Source organism: Stigmatopora argus, chromosome 5, assembly GCF_051989625.1.
Source record: "Stigmatopora argus isolate UIUO_Sarg chromosome 5, RoL_Sarg_1.0, whole genome shotgun sequence".
Lineage (NCBI taxonomy): Eukaryota > Metazoa > Chordata > Actinopteri > Syngnathiformes > Syngnathidae > Stigmatopora > Stigmatopora argus.
This window is the reverse complement of record NC_135391.1, coordinates 9,052,637-9,075,414: the sequence shown is the minus strand read 5'-3', so window position 1 is coordinate 9,075,414 and position 22,778 is coordinate 9,052,637. Positions and strand designations below refer to the sequence as shown.

The 22,778-nt window shown below is 38.9% G+C and overlaps 2 protein-coding genes across 2 annotated transcripts; both read left to right on the top strand.

The window, feature by feature from the left end:
* Positions 1-395: 395 nt before the first annotated feature.
* LOC144074355 (uncharacterized) lies at positions 396-5,062 on the top strand. The gene is made up of 3 exons (XM_077600750.1): positions 396-463; positions 2,407-3,853; positions 5,028-5,062. Exons 2-3 carry the CDS (start codon positions 2,413-2,415, stop codon positions 5,060-5,062), a joined length of 1,476 nt encoding a protein of 491 aa, XP_077456876.1. The 5' UTR covers positions 396-463; positions 2,407-2,412.
* A 139-nt stretch (positions 5,063-5,201) lies between these two features.
* Positions 5,202-21,978, top strand: coro1ca (coronin, actin binding protein, 1Ca). Its single transcript, XM_077600579.1, has 11 exons — positions 5,202-5,350; positions 9,062-9,258; positions 16,217-16,339; positions 17,322-17,451; positions 17,658-17,839; positions 17,925-18,044; positions 18,364-18,468; positions 18,540-18,685; positions 18,796-18,853; positions 18,926-19,156; positions 19,762-21,978. Exons 2-11 carry the CDS (start codon positions 9,064-9,066, stop codon positions 19,879-19,881), a joined length of 1,410 nt encoding a protein of 469 aa, XP_077456705.1. The 5' UTR covers positions 5,202-5,350; positions 9,062-9,063; the 3' UTR covers positions 19,882-21,978.
* The last annotated feature ends 800 nt before the right edge of the window (positions 21,979-22,778 follow it).

Below are 22,778 nucleotides of genomic sequence, written 5' to 3'. Positions count from 1 at the left end.
TCTTACCTCAGTGTTAATCATTTATTCACTGTCAGCCCCCTTGATTCAAATGAATTGGACACCTACTAGCATCAAAATTGTTTGACTTTACAGCAGGAGGATGAAAAGAGCCACAAAATTGGACATCTTTCATCGCCAATGGTGCTGCAACAGTTAAGAAACCATAATCGGCCCACAAAGATTAGAAAAGCACTTTAAACAGGGTTTAAACAGTTATTGTGCAAAATCTGGAGAAAAAGTGATCCCGAAAACACGTCAATGGTGAGGTTTCTCAACATGGGTAGTTTTTCCTCTCGGCGCGTTAACCAAATGAGCCGTAACATCACATGGCCGTCATATAACGTGCTCCTTGCTCGACTGTTTCAGGGAAGACAGATCATCTTCGGACAAGCAACAAAGAACACACTGTGGGTCTTGATAGTGCGACTGAGCGAACCAAGACTCACTCTGCTACTTCCAACCGGTAAGTGTAAGCCTTCACTAACCTATCCACTAAATTGACTCTTAACATTGTTTCTATTGGTGCGGCTAAACCCAAGGGTAATGAGAAAGCGGATGAAATTTTTTTGGGGAAAGTTTACTTTCCACTGAGGAAAAGGTGTTTTTCTGTATGTTTTCATGTACAATATTATGATGCTGGAAAGCACATGGTGATCAAGTGAGAAGCCTCAGGCGTTAAAGGGAGGTTCAACCGGGACAAAAAGCCGCTTGTTAACAGTAATGGGGTACTTCAAAGGATAAAGTGAGGTTTAGGTTTACCACTTTGAGAGACCTGATGAGGTCACAAGAAAAGGAAAAAAAATATCTATAGCTCGCACCTCTGTTTATTTCACATTTACTGCTCACCAAATCTGTTTGTATTTTGTGAAAATTTTGTCATGCACCACTGCTCTGTGTTCCATGTTTTTACAGGGTCTGATAGCCAAAGGTTTAGCAATGTGCATGCTTGTCAGATGATAATGTAGCAGTAGTCATATGTTGTCACGCTTAGGAGAGAAAACTAGGAGAGCAATCAAATCATTGTGTGGTCCTTTCTGTGACTAAAACTTTTCTCTACTCAGAACTAATATTTAGCTATTATCCACCAATTTTGACAACCTTAACCCTCATCAGCTGTAGCCCTGGTAACATTGAATGAGAGGCAATACACAGAAGACGGGTCACCGGGCCGTTAGTTACCAGGCACATACAGACAAACGACCAGTCAGACTACCGATGATAGCAACCGATTATTTTATAGTCTGGGAAAAGAATGAACACAGGCCTGTATTGCCGTTAAAAATGCTATACATTATGATTTGGACAGCCACTTTTGAGACATCTCTCATTTGACAATGGTTGTAAATAAGCACAATGTGCCGAGCTGGCCCAACTGCATTTAAAAATCTTGTGACTGTAATTTGTCTTAGTAATGAGCACCCCAAACAAGTGTTGACAATGCAAGTGCATGAATACCCAACAGAGACAATACAACAGCAGTTATTGTAATAAGATCCTCTGATTCACAGTTTCCATGTGACAATGATTTGTTTGCTGTGTGATTCTGTCCGCACACAATTTCAGTTGCGCAGTGACAGGATTATTTTTACTGCCTCTTATTCCACTATTATATTCACAATGAAGGTTAGGTAACAGGATTATTTTCTAATACAGTAAAACGGCACATTTGCGAGCAACCTTTTCTTGCAGTCTGTCTTGGCAATTTTATTATTTGGAACCAGGGGTAGGTGGATGGATAATTTTGTCAGAGGAAATGGGATCGCTAACAGATTAAGATTTGTTTATAATATTTAAGGAAACTAGACTGTTGTGTAGATTGGAAAAGGCTGGGGAGCAGAGATAAGTGTTGAATTTGCAATTGTCTTAAATGTTTACTGCGCAAATCTGGAATTCTCATCATGGCCAATACATTAACTATAGGGGAAAGAGGGTGCAATTAATAAGAAAAGTACATTACTTTTACCTAGAAAGGGGTAAAACAGTGGGGTTGGGTCGGAAAATAGATCCTTAAAAAAAAAAAATCAACAAATAATCCCTAATAATAATAATAATAATCCATGTCTATCACTGTCAATGGCAGCCAATGAGTTAATTTGGACTCTGGATGACAACATGACATCCGTAAATCATGTGATCTGGATTTAACCAATAAAATTGTAGCGCGGTCTCTTCAAGGAGTGCCCAGGCTTTTCCTTTATACTGCTTTAAAGGCTCCTCATTTTGCCTTGGATCAAACGCTACACCACAACGACTAACATTGACACGGAAAGCATTTGAAATGATAGACGTGTGTTTGGTGACATGTCTCAGTGACTGAAGTGGTGCCTGCTAGAATCAAAATGATCATGTAAATAATTTTGTGGCTGGTGTCTTGCTGTGAGGTTAACGCCATGCCTTTCTCCGTAGACCAGTATGGGACAGACGCAGGAAAAATTAGAAGGAGAACAAACCATTGCTGACGGATTGGAGGACGCGCACCCTAACTGTTGCCAGTCAGACACTTCTACCGATGATGTCATGAAGGCAAGAAATGCCTGTGAAGAGAAGGCCGGCAACATAGAAGAAAAAAGAAATACATTGGAGGCAGATGCGGAAAAATTGAGCGACAACCTGGAGCTAAAATCACCTTTAATAAACAAATACATCAACTTGTGGGCGAGAGGCTTTGCTGCAGACGAGGTCAACCAAGAAAATGGAATAGAAGAAGAAGGAGAAGAAGGAGGCAGGGCCGCTACGGTTTTACCACCTAGCAAAAAACAAAAAGGTAGTGAAACGACGGAAGAAAGTGCTCACACAAATAGCCAGTTCGATACAAAACAGATAGAAGAAAAGAGCGCAGAAAAGGAGTTTGAAGACATTTCCAACATGGAGGACCAGGGTGAGCACAGCCAAAACCAGCATGAGTTCTATGGGAATAGTGGATCCTCATGGGATTCAAACTCTTTACCTCTACGTGTGGAAAAATACGAAACCAACATGACATTGAGTCCAGCTTCAGCCACCGAACCCAGTTTAATCTTGGATAAGCTGCTGAGGAGAAACCGAAAGGACATTTGTCCCGCTCTGGAGAAAATCAAGGATATGGAAACCGATGACATGGACATGGAACTGGATTTGCCCACATGTGGCGCTTCAGCAATAGTCATCAGCCCCGAGGAAAGGAACACAGCAGAATATTTGACCCGGAGCATTTTATCGTCTTCTACAATCAAAGCGACTCAAGGTGACTTTGAAGTGGCAGGTCCAACTGCCCACGTGAACAAAAAATCCAAAATGTCCAAAAGCGACGAAGTGACCAAATCAACAAAGGCACTTGGCAGCAAGACAATCACTCCCAATCTAACCGCTTTGAACAATTTAGAATGCAATGCTCTTCATGAAAGAGAGTCATGTGAAGTCGCGTGTATGATCAGCGAGGAAGCCGCACAATTCTACGGGTACAGCCAAAAGGAAGATTCCGAATTCGTTCCTCCCAGAACAGAGGAAGATGGCAACTCAATTTCCGTCAGCTCCAAGATGGAAGAAAGCCCCGGGTGGCCAGAGCTTCCCACGGCCAACAAAGAAACTGAAACGCACAGGCAGCACGAGTTGAAATCTGCCAAAGAAAGCGACGATAGCGTTTTATTCCGAGAAATATCCCCCGACCCTGCCAGGTCTAGGCCTGTTTCAGATCTGGTTAAAGAAAACATACAGCTGCACGAGAAGCGTCTGCACCAGGATTGGTCCAAGCCTACTGGGGTCAAATGCGACGAGCAAGGTCAATCTGTCAAGGTGGCGCAGATGAAAGCCACCTTTGACTCACCTCAAAAATCCCCAGACAAAGCGCTGGAGAGGAAGCCGTCTACCAGAAAAGGTAAGGGCTCCTCCACAAATGAAGTACACAGTCACAAAGTAAAATGTACGCGTGGGTCCGATATGATAAAATTGCATTACAATTACTATCTTGGGGGTTGAGATTTGTTTTAGGCAATCTATCATCTGCATTTCTCTGTGTGAAAACAATGCCATCTTGTGGTTTTTAAAATACTCTATACAAATTCATCACATGCCTGAAACTGTATGTGGATATTTTTTAGTGGTAGTAAAGTGTACACCGTAATTGTGTTAATGGAGATGTTCAGTTTTTGGCATCGTGCTTGACCATGACTTTTTCCAAAAATGGTCCCATTTAAATATCCAAATGACAGTTGCTGTTTTAACAGCATATTCAAAGATGGAGTAATATAATGGGTTGCTTGAGATGTAATAATTTTACGAGTAGCATTACGAGCACCCAAGCAGAGCCACATTATAAAGATAAAACTTTTGTGTTCAAAATTATCCAACCCCATTACAGAACAATTTTATTTCTTTGTTAAAACGTGCAACACATTTTAATTGAATGATTCTAGCATAGTTTTGGTTCTGGTGAAAGAAAGTGTTGGCAAAAATCTACAGTAAATTTTATTTAGGAGAAAAAATGCAACGTTTTTTTTTCCATTCATTCATTTTCTGAACCGCTTATCCTCACAAGGGTCACGGGGGATGCTGGAGCCTATCCCAGCTGACTTCGGGGACCAGGTGGGGAGCACCCTGAATTGGTGGCTAGCCAATCGCACGGCACAAGAGGATGGACAACCATTCACGCTCACATACATACCTCAGGCCAATTTAGATTGTCCAACCAGCCTACTCTGAATGTTTTGGGGAAGTGGGAGGAAACCGGAGTACCCAGAGAAAACCCACTCAAGCCCGGAAAACAAAGATACCACTTACTCTATATAAAGTGTTAAAATAATAAATAAGCTGTTCATGAAAGGGGAAATCATTGTCAATGGCGGGCAATGATTTAACTGGTTTTCTTATTGTTGTCTCTCTGTCTTACTGTTAATTGTTCTCGGGGCCCCTGAGTGGTTGCGGGGCCCCAATCCGTTGCGACTAGATAATCAGTCAACCAGTCAGCAGCCGTATATTGTTTTAAAGCTTACTCCCATGCAAAGTATCGCAATTGGATCTGACCCACATTGCTCTGTGTAACATGTTTTTAGATGATCTATGGAACAATGATTCTGACGCTCTCTAGATCTTCCCTGCAAGGAAGGAAAAAATGAGAAGCCGACACTTAGCCCAAAAAGTCACGTTATCACAGCACTAGCGCTGATTGGTTTGTAGAAATGTCATTTAAGACGTCTGACCACTCAGCGACCGCCAAGCCCAGTCGAAGGCGGGCTCTAGTTTCTGAGGAGGGGAAGCGCACGGACAGGAAAGCAACTTATATCAGCCGCTCAGTCACAGGGTGGAATCTTTGGGAAACGCCGTCTTTTGCATTATTCTCTATTTTACGGGAATAGTTTAACTTTCCTCTCTGAAGGTAGGCTGTGTATGATTGAATTGTTCTCTACGTTGTAACTCCGTATCGATCTGATCTCCAAAAGTACACGCGTTCGCCAGATTCGGCACTGTTTCAAGCTAACATTAGCCGGCGACGGACTGTCAGCGGAGAGGAAATAGAAGGAAATAAAGGCCCCCAGTGGAGGGTTTTTGTTTGCTTTTGTGTGAGGAAATGGACATGAAATGCGGATGTGGGACATCGGCAGGGCAGGGGTGGAATCCTTAATGCGGCAGTAAAAAAAACACAAAAAAACTTAAGTATGGATAAGGCACACGGACGCAGGGGTAAGTAAGGAGGTAGGCAGGGAAGCCGCGCCCTGGCCCCTGGCAATCTTCACCCGTCTCATTGGGAACTTCTCGGGATGAGGTGTTACAAATTTTCAATTCGGTTATTGGGGCTAAACACTTGGTTTGTTGTGAAATCGCATCACGTCTTTACCCAGATGACATAGTCGTCGTTATTATTAGATGCTGTCCCTTCAATATTTTTATTGGGGGTGTGTAATTATTAATACATACTTAAGCCTGTCACTTGTCACTATGTCCTTGCATAAATATTTGAACCCAAATAATTTCCAAATTACTCACTGCCATTGATAGTCTTTAACATCAGGTGCATTTATACCGGAATTGCATGATCAGGATTCCGTGCCATTGAGAGCGTTAGATGTCCAATCTGTTATGACTGGGAGGATTGGCAGGGATTATTCTCTGTCAGCCTTTCACAGTCCCATGAATTGGACGGGTAAAATCATCAATGACAGATGGCGAGTTAAAAAAATATATATAAGAAAATTGATGTGAAATTGATTAATTTCCTGGAGATTGGTTGGCACGCACTGAACAAAAATATATTGCTCTTGGGCATGAGTCACTTTCATCGGAAATATGACGGGGTTTTGGCCCGGTTACTGTGCCCTCATTAGTGCTTTGTGCAACAATAAAACACATATTAGATCCTCCTGTATAATATTGTATAATGCTCTACTCCCTTCTCCAACCCCAAGAGAAGTGTAATGATGATTGTAGCTATCAAAGTGTCAAGAGGAGACCATGATTTGCCAATGTTGACCTGCACTTTACTCTTGTGTTTGTGTGGTCTTTTGAGTTACCTACTTGGGGATGAATGCTGACTCAATATCCTGACAGTCTACAGCTGTGTTTAGACTCATGAACCTTTCCAGACATTAACTTCTAGCAGTTGTGGTACAGTGCCAGGCTTGAGAAGTGCCCAGGCTGCTTTCCCATGGGGTGGACGAGATAGGAAGTGGGTCAGGAAGCAAGACTCAAACAAGGGAGAGATCCTATGGACTATTGAGAGTAACAAGCAGGGTGCTTTATATGCATATTTAAAGCATTTAGGTGTGTGAAGAAATGCTTTCCTTGTAACTGATTTGGGCAATGTTCAGTGTTTATCAATTATTTTGGGACTCCCTTCAAAATAATGACACATTTAGCATCAGTTTATGCTATTCATAATATAAAATCGCTGTTCTTGTGGCAATGCTGTCCGTCTTATATTCAGAACATCTTAATTTGCAATGAAAACTGGTAATGTAAACCTCAGAATTCATTTTAAAAAAGGCAATTAAATATCAGATGAATTTTCAGATGTTTGAATATTAAAATATATCGCAAGAGGTCAATAGAAATAATTTGTTTTTAAATGTAGACATCATAGAAATGGAAACTATTGGACTTCCTTGATTGTTTCAGCAGGAGTTTTTGTGTGCCTGGTTGTAAACAAATCATCCTGCATGCAATCCTGCTTCAAATCCACATTTTCATGGTGAGAGTATTTCATTAGGATAGAAATGTAAAGTGGACTTTCCTAAATCTTAGCCTTTAAGTCGGATAAGAAGTTTTAAGCTTTGGTGCTAATGCAACTTGGATGAGAAAAAGATGATGTGGGTGAGTATGACTAAAGAGTGCTTTTAATTTATAAGGTTCTATTTTTTTTAGCCTCAGGTTTCAAACCCAAGGGCCATATCAGGGCCTAAAGCGTATTTATCTTTTCTTTTTTTTTTTTGCCCAAATAATATTTATTTTGATTAATTTCTTGGTAAATGAACTACTTTTGTTTTTGCAGAAAATTAAGATGGAAATTCATATCACTTGAATTTTTTTCGTTTTTTAATTGTTCAAAAACATTCAAATATATATTTTTAAATGTAAATTTACTAGCATAGTATTTGCTTGTTAACATTTTCATCAATGTCTGTTTGGAAAATTTTGTTGCTGTTAACTTAATATGAGGTCATTATTCATTTTTCTGTGCTGCACAATTGAGTTTATAGTCCAGTGAGATGATTTTTCCCAGATTCTAATTTAAACTGGTTATAGGAAGCAAGCCTATCTTTGGTCAGTATTTGCAAGTGTTTCACTTCCTGGTAATGTGCCCATAGAGTTATTTAAAAAATATATATTTTATTTTAGTGGAAGAAATAATGGATTCATAAATTAATTTAAAAAAATCTCCCCATGACAAAAACCAAACTAATTGATGTCAACAAAATCACAAAACCAATAATCTATAGGTCAGCCCCAGTATGAGAGAAATCTGTATAATGCTATTCTTATCCAACCCCACAAATTATGAAGTGTAGTTTCACCTTACGCACTTCATTTCAACTATAATAATTGATTTGTAAAACAAACCAAAAACTTTGTTAGCATAAAAAATGACAGTATTTTGGAATCCTGGAATTTGAATGTTTGGGTCTGAAAGGTATAAACAAAAGTACTTATTGTGTGTGTTGTTCTTTAAAGACTGGAATGCTGAGATGCCAACTAAATGGTGTCATGGTACTTTTTTTCCCCCTCTTGGTCATTTCCTCTGGCTGTGGGGTTCTCTTTCTGTCTCTGTGCATCACTGCAACTGATCTGGCACAGGAGGCAATAGGATGCATAGCTTGGCTAGGAACAAAGGATATGCTGATTTTCCTCTGTAGTTGAATACAGGCCAGATTAGAGCTGTAAATCTAGTGTGCTATCCCTGAAAAAACAGCACTTTCTCCCCAAGGTGTGTCTGCCTCAATACACGTCATATGCTGTCAAACTAGTGCTTGCCAATGCTGGTACGAGCACTCTTGCTGGCATTTTCCACAATGTCGTATGCATTGTGATGTGTATATTGGAAGAGTTGTACAATTTTATACGATTTTTGGATGTCTTGACAGCACTTCCTCGGTTTAGCAAGACAATTCCAAGAATCAAGATTTTCACTTTACTTTCAGCACTCTGTAAAATGTCTTTCTGAAATGTGTTCTTCAACTAGTATTTCAGCAGTAGTTCACCCATTTTTATATTAACTTGAATCCGACTGTCATTGCAATGAAAGGTGATGCTGGTCAGATTTGCATTTTGATCATTTTGAGCTCCATTTTCTTTTGGACATTGCAGAACTCAAAGTGCATTTGCACTTTGGCTGGCAAGATCAAGTAATAAGATTTGTAGTATACAAATGGGCTTGTTTTGTAACCACAAGAAGCCTATTATACGATGCTAAGCGATAAACCAATGAAATGAACCCCCCTTTTGTTGCATTTACGTCCGGATATGGTTCTTTGACTTTTTTCCTCAAAAGTTTCAATTGTCATTGGTCAATAGTATTTAAATTTGTTTGTGTCCTTTTTACTTTTAAACTAGTGCATGAATGATTTTCCAACTAACGTAGTCTTGTTTCTTACAGATATGAAAGGAGTCGTACGGAAGAGCAAATTCCGGCATGTCTTTGGCCAGACGGTGAAAAATGATCAGTGTTACGATGATATCCGGGTGTCAAGGGTCACGTGGGATAGCTCATTCTGTGCCGTAAACCCCAAATTTGTTGCCATAATTATCGAAGCCAGTGGTGGTGGCGCTTTCCTAGTTCTTCCGCTTCATAAGGTAAGATGAAATCACACTATTTACTCTGTCATCATTTCCAGTTTGCAATATAATATGTTACTTGTCTTTTTATAATCCACTCACCTCAACTTTAAAGGGGAAATTATTCATGTTCTTATTTTTGTATTTATGACTTTTCAATACAATACACCTATGGTACTGAAACTGGGATCTTTAGGCCAATCTTTTCAGCAAAGAATTAAAACATTTCAGCACCTCATTGATTGCAGATCTTGTAGTGAGCTCAGCTCAACCGGTTCTACACTCCTCCTGCCCTCATCTCTGTTAGAGTGAGCTGTTTCTGCATGCCTACCATAGTGCCAGTGTACTAAAATGGTGCATGTTTTACATTTACTGTTTTACTGTGTGTTGTGTAAAAATTGATTTGAATCGGGGATTTCCACTAAACAGTTTACCTGTTAGCATATTAGTTGTTTGTAATACAAAAAAATACAAAGTTTCCATTTAAATATAGGTCCTTAGCATTTTATTTAAATGGAAGTCTTTGCAAGGGTGTCAAAGTTAGACCATTCAGAGGAGCATGATTTGATTCCGTTATTCATGCATAATTTTTTGAATGCATGGCTTGCTGATTGGCAGCAGAAAACAAAACCAGCACAGTTCTCCTTTCTGTAGGGGAAAACATTATGCGTTCTACCCATCATTCATTTATATTTTATACTTTTTTTTAAATCAAGCACGTGTGAATTGTTGCATGTAGCTAAAGCTGACGCAAATGTCTGAAAATGGTGCATACATGCATATGGGAATATAATCAATCTTGTCCTCCTAGTTTTATAGTAAAATACATAAAAGGACTGAGCTCTGTTGGGTTGTTTATATGGAATCAATTTATCTTTTTCTTTTTTTCTTTCCTTTTTGCTGAGCATCTGTGTTGTGGTCTCAACCAGGCTCCGAGACAGTTGTGGTTCCATGTTTGTTCTTAAATTTTATTATTTATTTTCTTGCACGCGAACACAACCCACTCAACTAACATCCCTTTTCTGATGGTGCATGTCTGGCACACCTTACGCCTGTTCAGCAGCGCGGTCTCGGTTTCTGTGTGGAACCAGTTGCACAGGGCCTTTGTCCTTTACATTCTCAGAGCATGACCCTTTGTCTTGACTGCACTTAAGAAGGAGGCAAAGTGTGAATATACTCCCTCCCCCATATACTGAAGCCACATGTAAATGTGCTGCTTTGTTGCAAGGGAATACATAATAAACATTTGCATAGTCGGTTGTTTGTGTAAATTGAAAACAGGGTGAGCAAACATTTGCTCTAATATTTTATTAAATATCTTAAACCAATTAGGCTTTTATCCTGCGTGACTGACTTGAAGGAAGTTGCTGCAGGAAACCACCGTGACTGAGCATTGCTATGCATATTGTTTTTCTCCTGGTAGATCACAGCTGAAAATGCCCGTGCTTTCCTTCAGGCCTTTTGTCTCACACGTCTGCTAATTTATTCCCTGATTTTCATTAAACGGTCTCAGAATGATAAGCAGCCAAGCATGGTGATTCCACTTGCCTTTTTGTCATTATGTATGGACCACCATGTTTTTTATCCAATGCTTTTACATGTAATTTACGGAACATCTGCCTACTACTCTTGGCCTAGGTCATCCACATCTTTAGACCATGCAAGTGGTTAGTAAGATCATGATTTTGTTCCATTTTCTGATAAAATGAGACATAACATCTTTAACTAAGCCATAACATCACAATTCTGTACCCTAATACTAAAAGTGAAAGTGTGTATTGTGTATATAATATACATGTGGATATATGTATAAGGATATACTAAATATATTTATACGTGTTAATATTTTGTCTATTACCTGAGTGTTTGCCCCTCTTAATTTATATATTGCAAAATATATACATATTTATAAGCAGTGCTTTGTATGTATAGAAAAATGCATACACATGCAAACTGAACCTCTTCTCATGTGCTAATCAGCTGATGCTGCTAAAGATTGCCTTGCCGTTCAGTCGCTTTTGCCATTGCCGCTTGTGCCGCGCAGTCTTGCTGACTGCAGAATTTACCATATATGGTCAAATCTGCTCCTTGCCTGACAGCCTTCCAAGAGCATTTCCTCTCTGTCTGCTATTGGCTGCTCCACGTAGTGTCAGTTCACACATGCACTCAGTGATAGGCCAAAACATATCCAGCAGCTGAGATGATAGAACTCGGCTGAAATCAGATGTTGTATCTAAAATTAAACGGACATATGTTATCGTCACTGATTGATATTGATACTAAAATATCTTAATATGACATAGTTCTGCTCCAGATATACTGCTGTAAATCCAGCTCAATAGTGTTATAGTTCACAGTAAGACACATGGGGATGGAATCTCAAATGTTTTCATAACATTACATTTTGTTTTTGTGTGCTTAAAAAAAAAGAAGGTAATTTCATTATATTTTCCATAGATCTCCTATGTGATATTGTTCCATCATTATTGTTTCCTAACTGTTGATTTTCTGTCACTAGTGCTCTAAGTGGCCTCCTTTTTTTATTTGGGTTATAAATCCTTCTTGTTCTGACTAATATTCCTTCTACTACTTTTTAAGTCCAACATACGGATATACCTGTAAAAAAAAGATTTTTCCATTGTACTGTACTGAAGAGCATCTGCATTGAAGAGGTGTGAATCATACATTAGGCTGCAAGGTGAGGAAGTGTGCTGGCCTTTTGTGTCAATGAAAAGAATGTCATGTCTAAGGAAATGTTGTTACCTTTTTTTTTCCACTCGTGTTGTGCTTTGTACGTGTGCGTCTTTAATTCACCTTTCTTTAAAGTGCTTATGTGAATTCAGGAGTCGGGAACCTTTTTGACACAGCCATAAACAAGTCCTATTTTCAAATTTTATTTCTTGAGAGCCATACTCAGAATTTAAGAGTAAAAATGTGAAAATTAGATGTGATTTTTGGGGGGGATGTGGGGTCATTTCACTACTTTTAAATTACTCAATGAATTATTTTGACATCACTATTACGCAGTTCCTACTCAATGAAAATATACATGCCGAAAATTCTAAGGGGAAAAAAGTTGATTCAAGTTAGAGGTAGTGTCAGCGCCATAGTGCCGACGTGACGCTCCTATTGGTGCATTCAGGACTCTGTCACCAGCGGTTTAAATACATATTTTCCTCAGGTCAGGGGATTAGGGGTTGATTCGTACTCAACTTTTGGGAGATGTTTGATGTTGATGTTACAAGCTGAAGGGAAAATGCAGTCATGAAGGTTGTCACTGCCTAATGTTGGATGGTGTTGCTTTTTTAATTATGGTCGAAGTGCTCAATCATGTGTTTACAATTGCAGGATTCCTCAGACCGGTCAATCTGGAATTAACCAGTTAGTTTGCTGTTTACACACATGCCCTGTTAAACTAAAGCGGTGGGGGTGAAATTAAGGGTTGCTAGTTCAATATGTTGCTTACTGTAGATCAGGGGTGGAGAATTAATTTACTAAGTACTATATTTTTTGTATTGTACAAGATGTGTGCACTCGACACGTGCGAATTCTTCCATTGATTACAAATGAGATACCAGTTCCTTTCTCAAACGTTTATTAGTCTTCAACCCATAGTAGAACTAATGTACAAAATATGCAATTTTTATTTTATTTTTTTTATACTGAGAAAGCCTACAGTTTGCAGCTTTGCATGAGCAGTTCCAGGTAGGTTGTGAAACTTTGTTTTCTAAGTTGTCTTAGCAATGTTAAATTTCACTTCCTGAAACATGTATGAACCCTTTGTGATTTATGTACAGATACGATTAATAATTGCAACATCCCATTGCCAGTGAACATAAATTTTGAAAATAGTCTCCTAAAATAATATACAACAACCACAAACTTTAATTGCTGTTCTTTATTATGCCTCCAGAATTATTACTATGATGAGATTTTCCACTTTGTAGAAAATAAAATGTAGCCCACATAAGAAGCGCACTCGTGGCTTTTTTTTTCTTTTTGAATACCAGAGCATTCATAAAAGTCAGTACTGTTAAGCAGCTAAGCCGTGTCACTTTGTTGGCAACACTGAAGACAAGTTTTTTTTTTCTGAATTGGATTCCTCATACGCATGAACATCATAATCAAAGCAGCTCATATTTTACATTTCATTTTGACTTCAGTAAGATATCAAACCAGTTCATTTTTCCCACTATGCTTTAGATGGAATATGAACATCTAAAGAATGTCTTTGTCAGCAACCATTGTTATTGGTTGTTCAGAATAATACAATTGTTAACTAGCCATGCAAAAAAATTGCCGTCTTATTTGTTGTACGCATGATTGCTGGAGAGTATTATGGAATTATCATGCTGGAAGGAAAGATCAACTAGTGATCTTTTCACACCATGGAATCCTTTTATTGTGTTTGCTTAAACATTATATGACATCCTTGCTGCCCATCTCTCTCATTTGTCGTTCCAATTCCAGGGTCCCCTGTGGCCTTAGTGTGGAATTTGAAATATTTATGAGTTGGTAGTAGCCAAACTGTTGGTCTCCAATCGCCCAAGCTTGATAATCCTAAAGCAAGCGGAATAGGTCATCATTAGTCAACCATATTTAACATTCTGTTGTTGTTTGATCGATTTTGGGTCAGATTCTGAACTATGAGGAGACCTTCTGCAAGAGCATAATCTGAGAAGGTTGATCCCTATTAAAGAGGTATAAAATGGTGCTGTGTGTCCATTAGAATTACCCTTATCAAGTATTGATTCTTCCCTTTGTAATAAGGGCTTATAGACTTGGGGTCAAAGAAGCACGTCTTTTCTTCTCTGATACTAAACCAGGTGCAGATTTTGGAGTTTTAAATGTTATTTCAGTAATCAAACATTAGCAGGTTCTCTTCACAGCAATTGAACTCTTATTTTTACGTGTCTGTCCAGCCCATGACATGCACATTAATGCATCATACTGCATTTGAAACATTTGAATAATACCACAATGAAAAGATGGCACTATAAAATCTGTGCAAAACGGTTCATCAATGCACAACTTTGATTGATACAGGTCGCTTCCCAGCATTGCGTCATCAGTAACATTACTAAACTATAAACATCAACACTGTCTCATGATGATAATAAATATATTTCATTTAAAGACACAACTTTTTTTTTTAACTAGTAGGCTTATTGTTTGTGGTTAGGTTCATCTTATGTTCCATAAATTCACCTACCTAATTTGAAAACACAAGCCGTTAATTTCATAGTTCACTTTCGGCATCAACTATTTTTCCAGGACAAATCTTGTGATAGGCTTGTGCTCTGTTTCACATGCTCTGGACTTTGATCACTACAGTTGGACTGGAAGTATGTGGCACAGCCCAGTTGTATCAGTCAGAGGACTCCCTTGCTGCAGAGCTAAACAAGCTTTTTACACTTGTCAAGCCGTACTGTGACATAATAGAACAGTCTGAAATAAGAATTGCCAGTATAGGAACACTTTAACTCCATTTGCTGTATTGCCTTCAGGAAACCGATAAATGAAAAATGCCCAATGAAACTACATTTGAAAAAATATATATATACCTTAATTGTTGCACAGGATGTTTGACAAACATTACACTCCCTTGTCCAAAGTTCACGTGTAATTGACCAAAAGTAAATAGAAGGGTTGTTTGGTAGCGTAAATAAGTGTTTTGCATTTTCAAGTGCATTCAAATAGGCTTTTGAAAGCATTTTCATCATAACAATTGAGAAATGTGCCAAAAACTTTTGAATGGCTTTCACAGCCCACCATGGTTGCAGGTATCTGTTAGAAAACCACCAATACATCTCTTTATACCCCTTTTGTTGTATTTTTTCTTATTCTTTTTATGCTTATCCCTATTTTGAGTGTGTAAGATCGTCGTGACAGCTAGATGACTACTGCTTGGTAAATCACTTTTGTTGTTCAGTTGCAGAAACGGCACATAATAAAACAACCATTAACACATTTTGACATAAAAATACATCTTTATTGTGGATCAGTATTTTGATGAATGTACTAAATAGACAATGAGATAAATTTCTCTGCCATCGCTCTCCCTGCTGCCGTGATGTCTCCCAAACTCAGCTTGAGGCGAGCTCGCCTTGTACTGGCAAAAGAGCCCGCGTTACTTTTGAATTATTGTAGAGTTGACAGCATGTCATCATTACTTTTTATGTGGTCTATTAAGAAAAGTATGACACAAATTGTGTGTTTGAGCTTACTTTCCATCTCCACAAATGTCAATAACTCTGATTGGCTTTTATAGACCTCCTTCAGCCTCTAACGCAAGGGTGTCAAACCCGGGTTGGTTCCCGGGCCACATTAACATCAACGCCATTTCATTTTGATTTTTCTAAATTGAATTAAAAGAACTGGATCAAAAGCCCTAAATAGTCCGTTTTAATAGATCTAAAGCAATGTTTATTTGAGCTTTTTTTTCGTAGTATGGGAAAATGTTGTTGTTTTTTATTTCAAATGGAAACGAAATAATTTTTTAAAGTGGGAAAATTGAAAATATTTGTATATTTAAACTAAAAACACAAAAAAATGGATTAAAAAATTGCAATGATTGATTTTAAAAAGGGGAAAATCAGGAAATGTAATGTACATCTATAATCATTTGAATTTGATCTAAAACAGAAAGTCGGCACTCATGATTTACTTTCTCGGGCCACACAAAATGATGCAGCGGGCCAGATTTGGCCCCCGGGCCGCCACTTTGACATCTGTGCTCTAACGCATTCTATGTGTAGCTTCGGGCTCTTCTTAGTGAATGTGACGCAATAATTGAAGCTGACTTGTTTGAAGATTTGAATATTGGTTAGTTCTTGATTTGTTCACCACATGAAATCACATACAATGTCTTCTTCCAATCAAAGATTATTGAGTTTAGTTTACCTTGAAGCGCCTTTGTTTTTTTTGCAGATGCATTGACCTGGAGACTGACTTTATTCACCTTCTGTCCTTACAGACGGGACGTATCGACAAAGCCTGCCCAACAGTATGCGGTCACACTGGTCCAGTGTTAGATATTGATTGGTGCCCCCACAATGATCAAGTCATTGCCAGTAGCGCTGAGGACTGCTCGGTGATGGTAAGGTCTCATAAGTCATTTTAAATGTGGCAAAACAGCAGCACACATTGTTTTGCCAACAAGGGAAAATTCCATGCTTTTATTGCGAAAGACAGGCCTGTTGTAACTCATGCAGGGGTGTGGACCTATCCCCTTGGATTAGATTAGACTCAAAAATGTTTTATAGAAATGCTAGTGGGGAGATTATCTCGGTCTGTTTGTTTTTAGATGAGATCATTTGCTTTTTTAGGAAGATAGTTTTTCACATATCCTTATTTGGCTCCATGAGGGTAGCAACAACTCAAGTCAATGTTCACATTGCACTTGAAGAACAAGTGCAGTGCAAACTGCTCTACAAAAATGACTTTAACATCAGATCATTTAGATGCAAGTGTACATCAAAATCTAAATTAACAAACACCAACAAATGAATGGCTCGAAATATGTAGGACTCGGCATGGGCATATTCTTAAATCTCCAGAAAGTCCCATGTAAAGAGGTTTTGGGGCAGGTTTGAAAATTGGAAAGAAACTACTCTTGTTAGAACACCCAACCTATTGCTTGGACTTTGGAACCTCCTCCTGGTCAGGCTCAGCTCTGTCAGCCCACAAGCCATCCTGAAATTAGAATGACAGAACACGAGAACATTCTGCTCTTCCTTTTCCCCCCATCAGTTACTAGTGGCTTGTGCACAGAATAAGCCTTTTTAAAAGCAATGGCATCAGAATGCTTATTTATATTTTTACCAGATGACCCTTATTTTTCTTTACACCAGTCCCTGCTAAGTCACGCATGCCTGGAGTCGTTGTGTAATAGTAGGCTGCCCTTCATACAATACTTGTGTTGCTGCTGCCTCCCTGAGGTTATTTTTTATAGTATAACAAAAAAAAAATCTTAAGTTGTATACCCAGTAGTGACAGTTACATTTAGATTGTATTATATCAAATTGATGAGATTAGTGTTTTTGAAGATGCTCTTTTCTGAAGTTCGCAATGTTTTCCAGGTATGGCAAATTCCTGAGCATGGCCTTCTAACTCCCATGTCTGAACCAGCCGTGGAACTGAAAGGTCACTCTAAGCGCGTTGGCATAATCACATGGCACCCTACAGCTCGCAATGTTCTTCTTAGTGCAGGTGAGATCTCTGCCATGGATGCTTGACTATTTGGGAAGAAAAAGGGTATCTCAATTGTCCTAACAGTAGCAACTGAATGAAGGTATTTGGGCTGTTGTCTCCTGGAAAAATGTACCGTCAAGTAATAACAAAGTTTTGTAAATGGAGACCATTGTGTACATTCCTCTATGGTGCATCCCTTACGCTACTATGTTGCATGTTGGCAGGTTGCGACAACATAATCATGATCTGGAATGTTGGCACTGGTGAGGCCCTGATCACCTTAGACGATATGCATCCAGATATGATTTACAACGTTTGCTGGAATCGCAATGGCAGTCTTATATGCACCACATGCAAGGACAAGTCTGTCCGTGTTATTGATCCTCGCAAAGAGGAAATTGTTGAAGTAAGAGAAAAGTGAGGGGACGGGAAAGGGAAGCCATTGTTTCACAGAGCATCGCAATTAATTGCATCTCATCTACTTTTTACAGGAGAAAGAAAAAGCGCATGACGGTGCTCGTCCCATGAGGGCTATTTTCCTGAAGGATGGCAAAATCCTCACCACAGGTTTCAATCGTAGGAGTGAAAGACAGATCGCCCTCTGGGACCCGGTACATTATTTGATTTTCACTGCTGGTATATTTGCTCACTCTGCAGATTTGAGGCATGCCTGTCACCATTTTAGCTCTTAACAAGGCAATGCCATTGCATTTACACAGAGGGATATCATACAGAATGCCATTCATCATCGTTTGCAATATTGAATAAGTAACCTACAAAAATCGTTTGAGGTGTCGATATTACAAAGGCTGCCAGGATTCAATTTTTCCTTCATGCATTTACCACAATCCCATAAAGAGCCCTTTTTCCTGCATCCTCTCTTGGTTTTGAAACCGACCGGCTTAATTTATGTGCACATATCCTTTCCAGCAAAACATAGAGGAGCCAATGGCAATGCATTGCATGGATGCCAGCAATGGGGTGCTGTTACCCTTCTATGACCCGGACACTAACATGGTTTACCTTTGTGGAAAGGTACGTTCTGATACAATCGCAGAAGCGATCTCAGAAATGAGAAATGTGTTCTCTTGATCTTTGACCGACAGGGGGACAGCAGCATCCGCTACTTTGAAATCACAGACGAGGATCCGTATGTTCACTTTCTTAGCAGCTATGTCACTAAGGAGTCTCAAAGGGGCATGGGCTGCATGCCAAAGAGGGGCCTTGATGTCAACAAGTGTGAAATCGCGAGGTAAGACCTCAGTATCATTTCGCTTAGACCACTAGAGGGCAGAATATTCACACTATACGGTCAACAGAGGCACTGAATTCTTATTCATTGTTCACTTTGTTCATTCCCAGATACTATAAACTGCTTGAAAGGAAGTGTGAGCCTATTGTGATGACTGTACCAAGAAAGGTGAGTGCTTCTCTATCCCCTACTTGACACACAAAGCACCACTCTGAGTCTCGGCTGTCCCTTTGCTTCTAGTCTGACCTGTTTCAGGATGATTTGTACCCTGACACTGCCGGGCCCGAGTCAGCCCTGGAAGCCGAGGATTGGTCTGAGGGCAAGAACGGGGAGCCCATCCTCATCTCCCTCAAAAATGGTTATGTTCCAACAAAGAGCCGTGAGTTCAAGGTGGTCAAAAAGAATGTTTTAGATGCCAAGGTGGCCACAAGCACAGAGAACTCCTCCTCGAGTTGTCAGAATACATCAATCGTGAGTATTGCTGCACCCTAACGGACTCTAAACATTATTTTTCATTTCTACTGAGTGTAGGGAGCATGGCGCCAATTTCAAAACGTTTTTTTTTTGGCATCCGTTCCATTTTTGCCCGTTAAATGACTGTTTTTATTATCACCAAAATTTGCATTAAGCTGTCAAAGGTTAATCTTGTGATTTAGTACAGTGTACACTACTTTGAGCAAAGTTTGACAATGACACTGAACATGAAGTAGGGATGCCTGCATATTGAATGCATGATCAGCCAATTCCATATATTTATCGTTTTCTAATTTATTTAGTTATTTAGGATTTTAAGATATCTTTTCAAAACATTCCACCATTAACGTCGTTACTGTTTTGTCAGAAATAAATTGGCAGTTTATTTAAACAGTACATTAACCTAAAAATGAAATTAAAGGTATTGTGTGGAAAAATATAGGCGTCAGCGTCATAGGATTGGAGGAGTTCACATTGGTTTTAGTAAATATACTTCAAAAATGAGTTGGTACTATCCCTATTTTAAACCTTGTAGTTAAACCTAATGTGTCCAGGTTGATTTCACTGCATTTTTTTTATAGCATTTGTTACTGTACCCACAGAAATCAGACGACAAGCTGGATGAGGTTTTGAAAGAAATGAGAGCCCTTAAGGACTTGGTCAGCAGTCAGGAGAAGCGACTTGTCGCACTTGAAGAGCAAATGTCCAAAATTGCTATTTAAGGGCTCTCTGCCACAATTCCCCACGTTCCGTTGGCTGGGAAGAGGACGTGAATGGTCACTGCCTATCAATGACAGCGTTTCGCCTGAGACCTGTCACGCAACGATCCTTAGCAACATTCCAGATTAACTTTTCCTTGCCTGCCCCTAAACCTCTGTACAACACAGTTGGAATAAGGGCATAATGCAACTTACACAGGATTTTTTTTTTTTTTTTTGCTAACAAAAGCTATTTCTCCTTCATTAATTCATGAAGCAGTTTTTTTAAAATCCTCTTCCATTGTATAATATTTCTTTCATGATTTTACTTTTTTTTTGGACAAAAGGACCATATATTTCCAGCATGAGCATTGCGGGTTTTTTTCCCCCGTTAATTATTTTGCTGCGATATTCCAAAATGATGTAGACAAATTGTACTGTTTGTTTACACAGTGTTCGCTCTGATGACATTTTCCTGATTAATACTGCACAAATCATCGATATACCTTGCTTACTCTAGTTACCCTCAAGTCATCAGTACACACACGAAAAATGAAAGTAAACTTACTCCACACTAGTCAGGTATAGATATTTTATTTTTAACTGCGGCCCAATCTGTTTAAGTCGTCTTTTGTTTCTGTCGGCGGTTCAGGCACATTCCACACTAAACTCTAGCCAGTAAGAACATCGGTTACCTTTAATGTACTATTTTCCACAACCAAGAAAAAACGATCGTAACATTTGATGCACAATAGGTGATCATTTTAAAGATTACCGCCCAAAAAACATTAAAAAAAAAATGCTCAAGATTGAGCGAAAAAAACAAAAACAAAAAAGGTAGTTTATGTGACTGTGCCTAATGTCCATCATGCTTGGGGGTGGGTTTTGGGATATTTTTAGCATATTTCTTATTCCAGCTTGGCACTTCCATTGCTTTTTTGCCCATTTAGCACATTTACAGTTATACAAGAACCTATTTTTTTCTTCTTGATAGCTTTTTTTTTGTTGGGAAGATTAATTTTCTTTGTTTTCCATCTACTTCCCAGTGGGAAGATACAGACGGGTAAAGGGTAAACGTGTATGACATTCCCATCTATTTGTTGCCACTCTAAAGCCCTGAAAGTGCCATAGGTGCAAAGAGGAAGTGTTTATAGAGCACCGTCGTGTGTTTGTGAATGTAGTTCAAGTCCCGTAGTAAAAGAAAGATAAAAAAAACACTTAAGGTTCCAAATGTGCAAGTTGCTTCCTCAAGTGTAGTCAATATGCTTCTTGAATGACATCTAGACAGCTAGTAACATCCTTGACTCTTTCCTAGCCATCAGAGAAAAATGACTACACCAAGCCAATATGAGTTTATCACGACATAATTTCTGTGGTGCTCAGCTTGTGCGCTTGCCACCAGAGTTAGGTTTACAAAAGTAGAATGAAAACTAGTACAAAGGGACTCTGGTTTTGGAAAATGTGCAGTTGAAAGATAAGTGCATTCATGTCTAGAAAATTAATGAAAGTTTTTGTAAATTTGCTTTGTGGGTCTGCTGAAGAGGGAGTTTTGTAAGGTGGCTGAGTTTTAAATGTCCCGGCAACACTTTGATTCTGAGGATTGTCATAATTATGACATCACTCCTGTCCTAAACATGATAAGTGTCACATTTAATGCAAATTTGTCAGTAATAGCTTCAGTTGCATTTATATAAATGGTTTTAATGCTTTGATCACACATCACCTAATCAAAAGAACAAAAAGATTAAGAGCAGCCGTCATTCAAATACAACTGAAGCTGTTCCTGTCAACTTTTTTTCAAAAGTGACAATTTACCAAATAACACTTTCTGGCATATGGCATAAGCATGAATTCATTTTTATGACAGGTGTCATGTTATTTTTTTTAACAGTCTTATGAAGCCACATTCAAATAGTGCTACCAATGTTTCCCCTTGTTTATGTTCCCTGCACCTTGCCATAATGCAAAAGTGGAAACCTCTGTTATACTGGAGGACATGTATGAAAATGAAAGAAAATCAAGTGGAAAATGAACCAGGTTGAAGCCTCATTTTGAGGCGTGCTCAGCATTTTATTTTTCTTGTTTCAAGCATTGATTACAAAAATAAAGACTTTAAAATGGGCTGACAATGGATTGACTTCCTACTTTCAGCTGTTATTGAACCTCGGAAACAATATTTCAGGATAAACGATCTTCCAATCCTACCAAGGGATGAATCTGATTTGTAGTTGCCGTCAAACATCTACAGGTTGTCGTAAGGCAGTGATGCTTTAAATCAGCCTTTTGTAATGTTTTCATGATCTTGTGCTTTTTGCATGTTAAATAGAAATGATTGAAAAAAAATGGCCAGAAAACAGACGTCAATAAGTGCTTTCCTAAAAGACTTTTCATTTTTATAACGGCTCTGTACATGTGTTTTGGGATGGGAGGTCTGCTTTCTCCCTGTTGTACTGGTCATGTACGCTATACGGAGACAGGGTGTAATCAAGGGTGCATAATTAGAGAGGCACTGAAGATTTGGGAGTCGCCCACTGTGGACTGAAATACCCTGAAACATCGGCCTCAATGTACTAAATGCAACGTGGTCAATGTAGGCTAAAGTGTTTTCAGGCATTACAGTAAAGCACACCAGGCTTTGTAGCTTTTTGACAGCCATAGGCATCCAATCCATTTTGACTGATTCTGAAATTGAATTAGATTGTCTATTGCTGTCATTACTCTGTGAATACTAGATATACTATAAATATAGTACACTTAGTCCAGCAGTGAAAATATTTACTATTGAGTATTCTATTTGAAGTATGTGTTCATTTCAGGGAAACACTTCTTACTTTATATATACAAATACAATTAGTATACCTTTTATCTTAAGAGGGAGGGAAAAGAGCACACCCAAAGAAAAAGGCCTTGATAAGGCGATT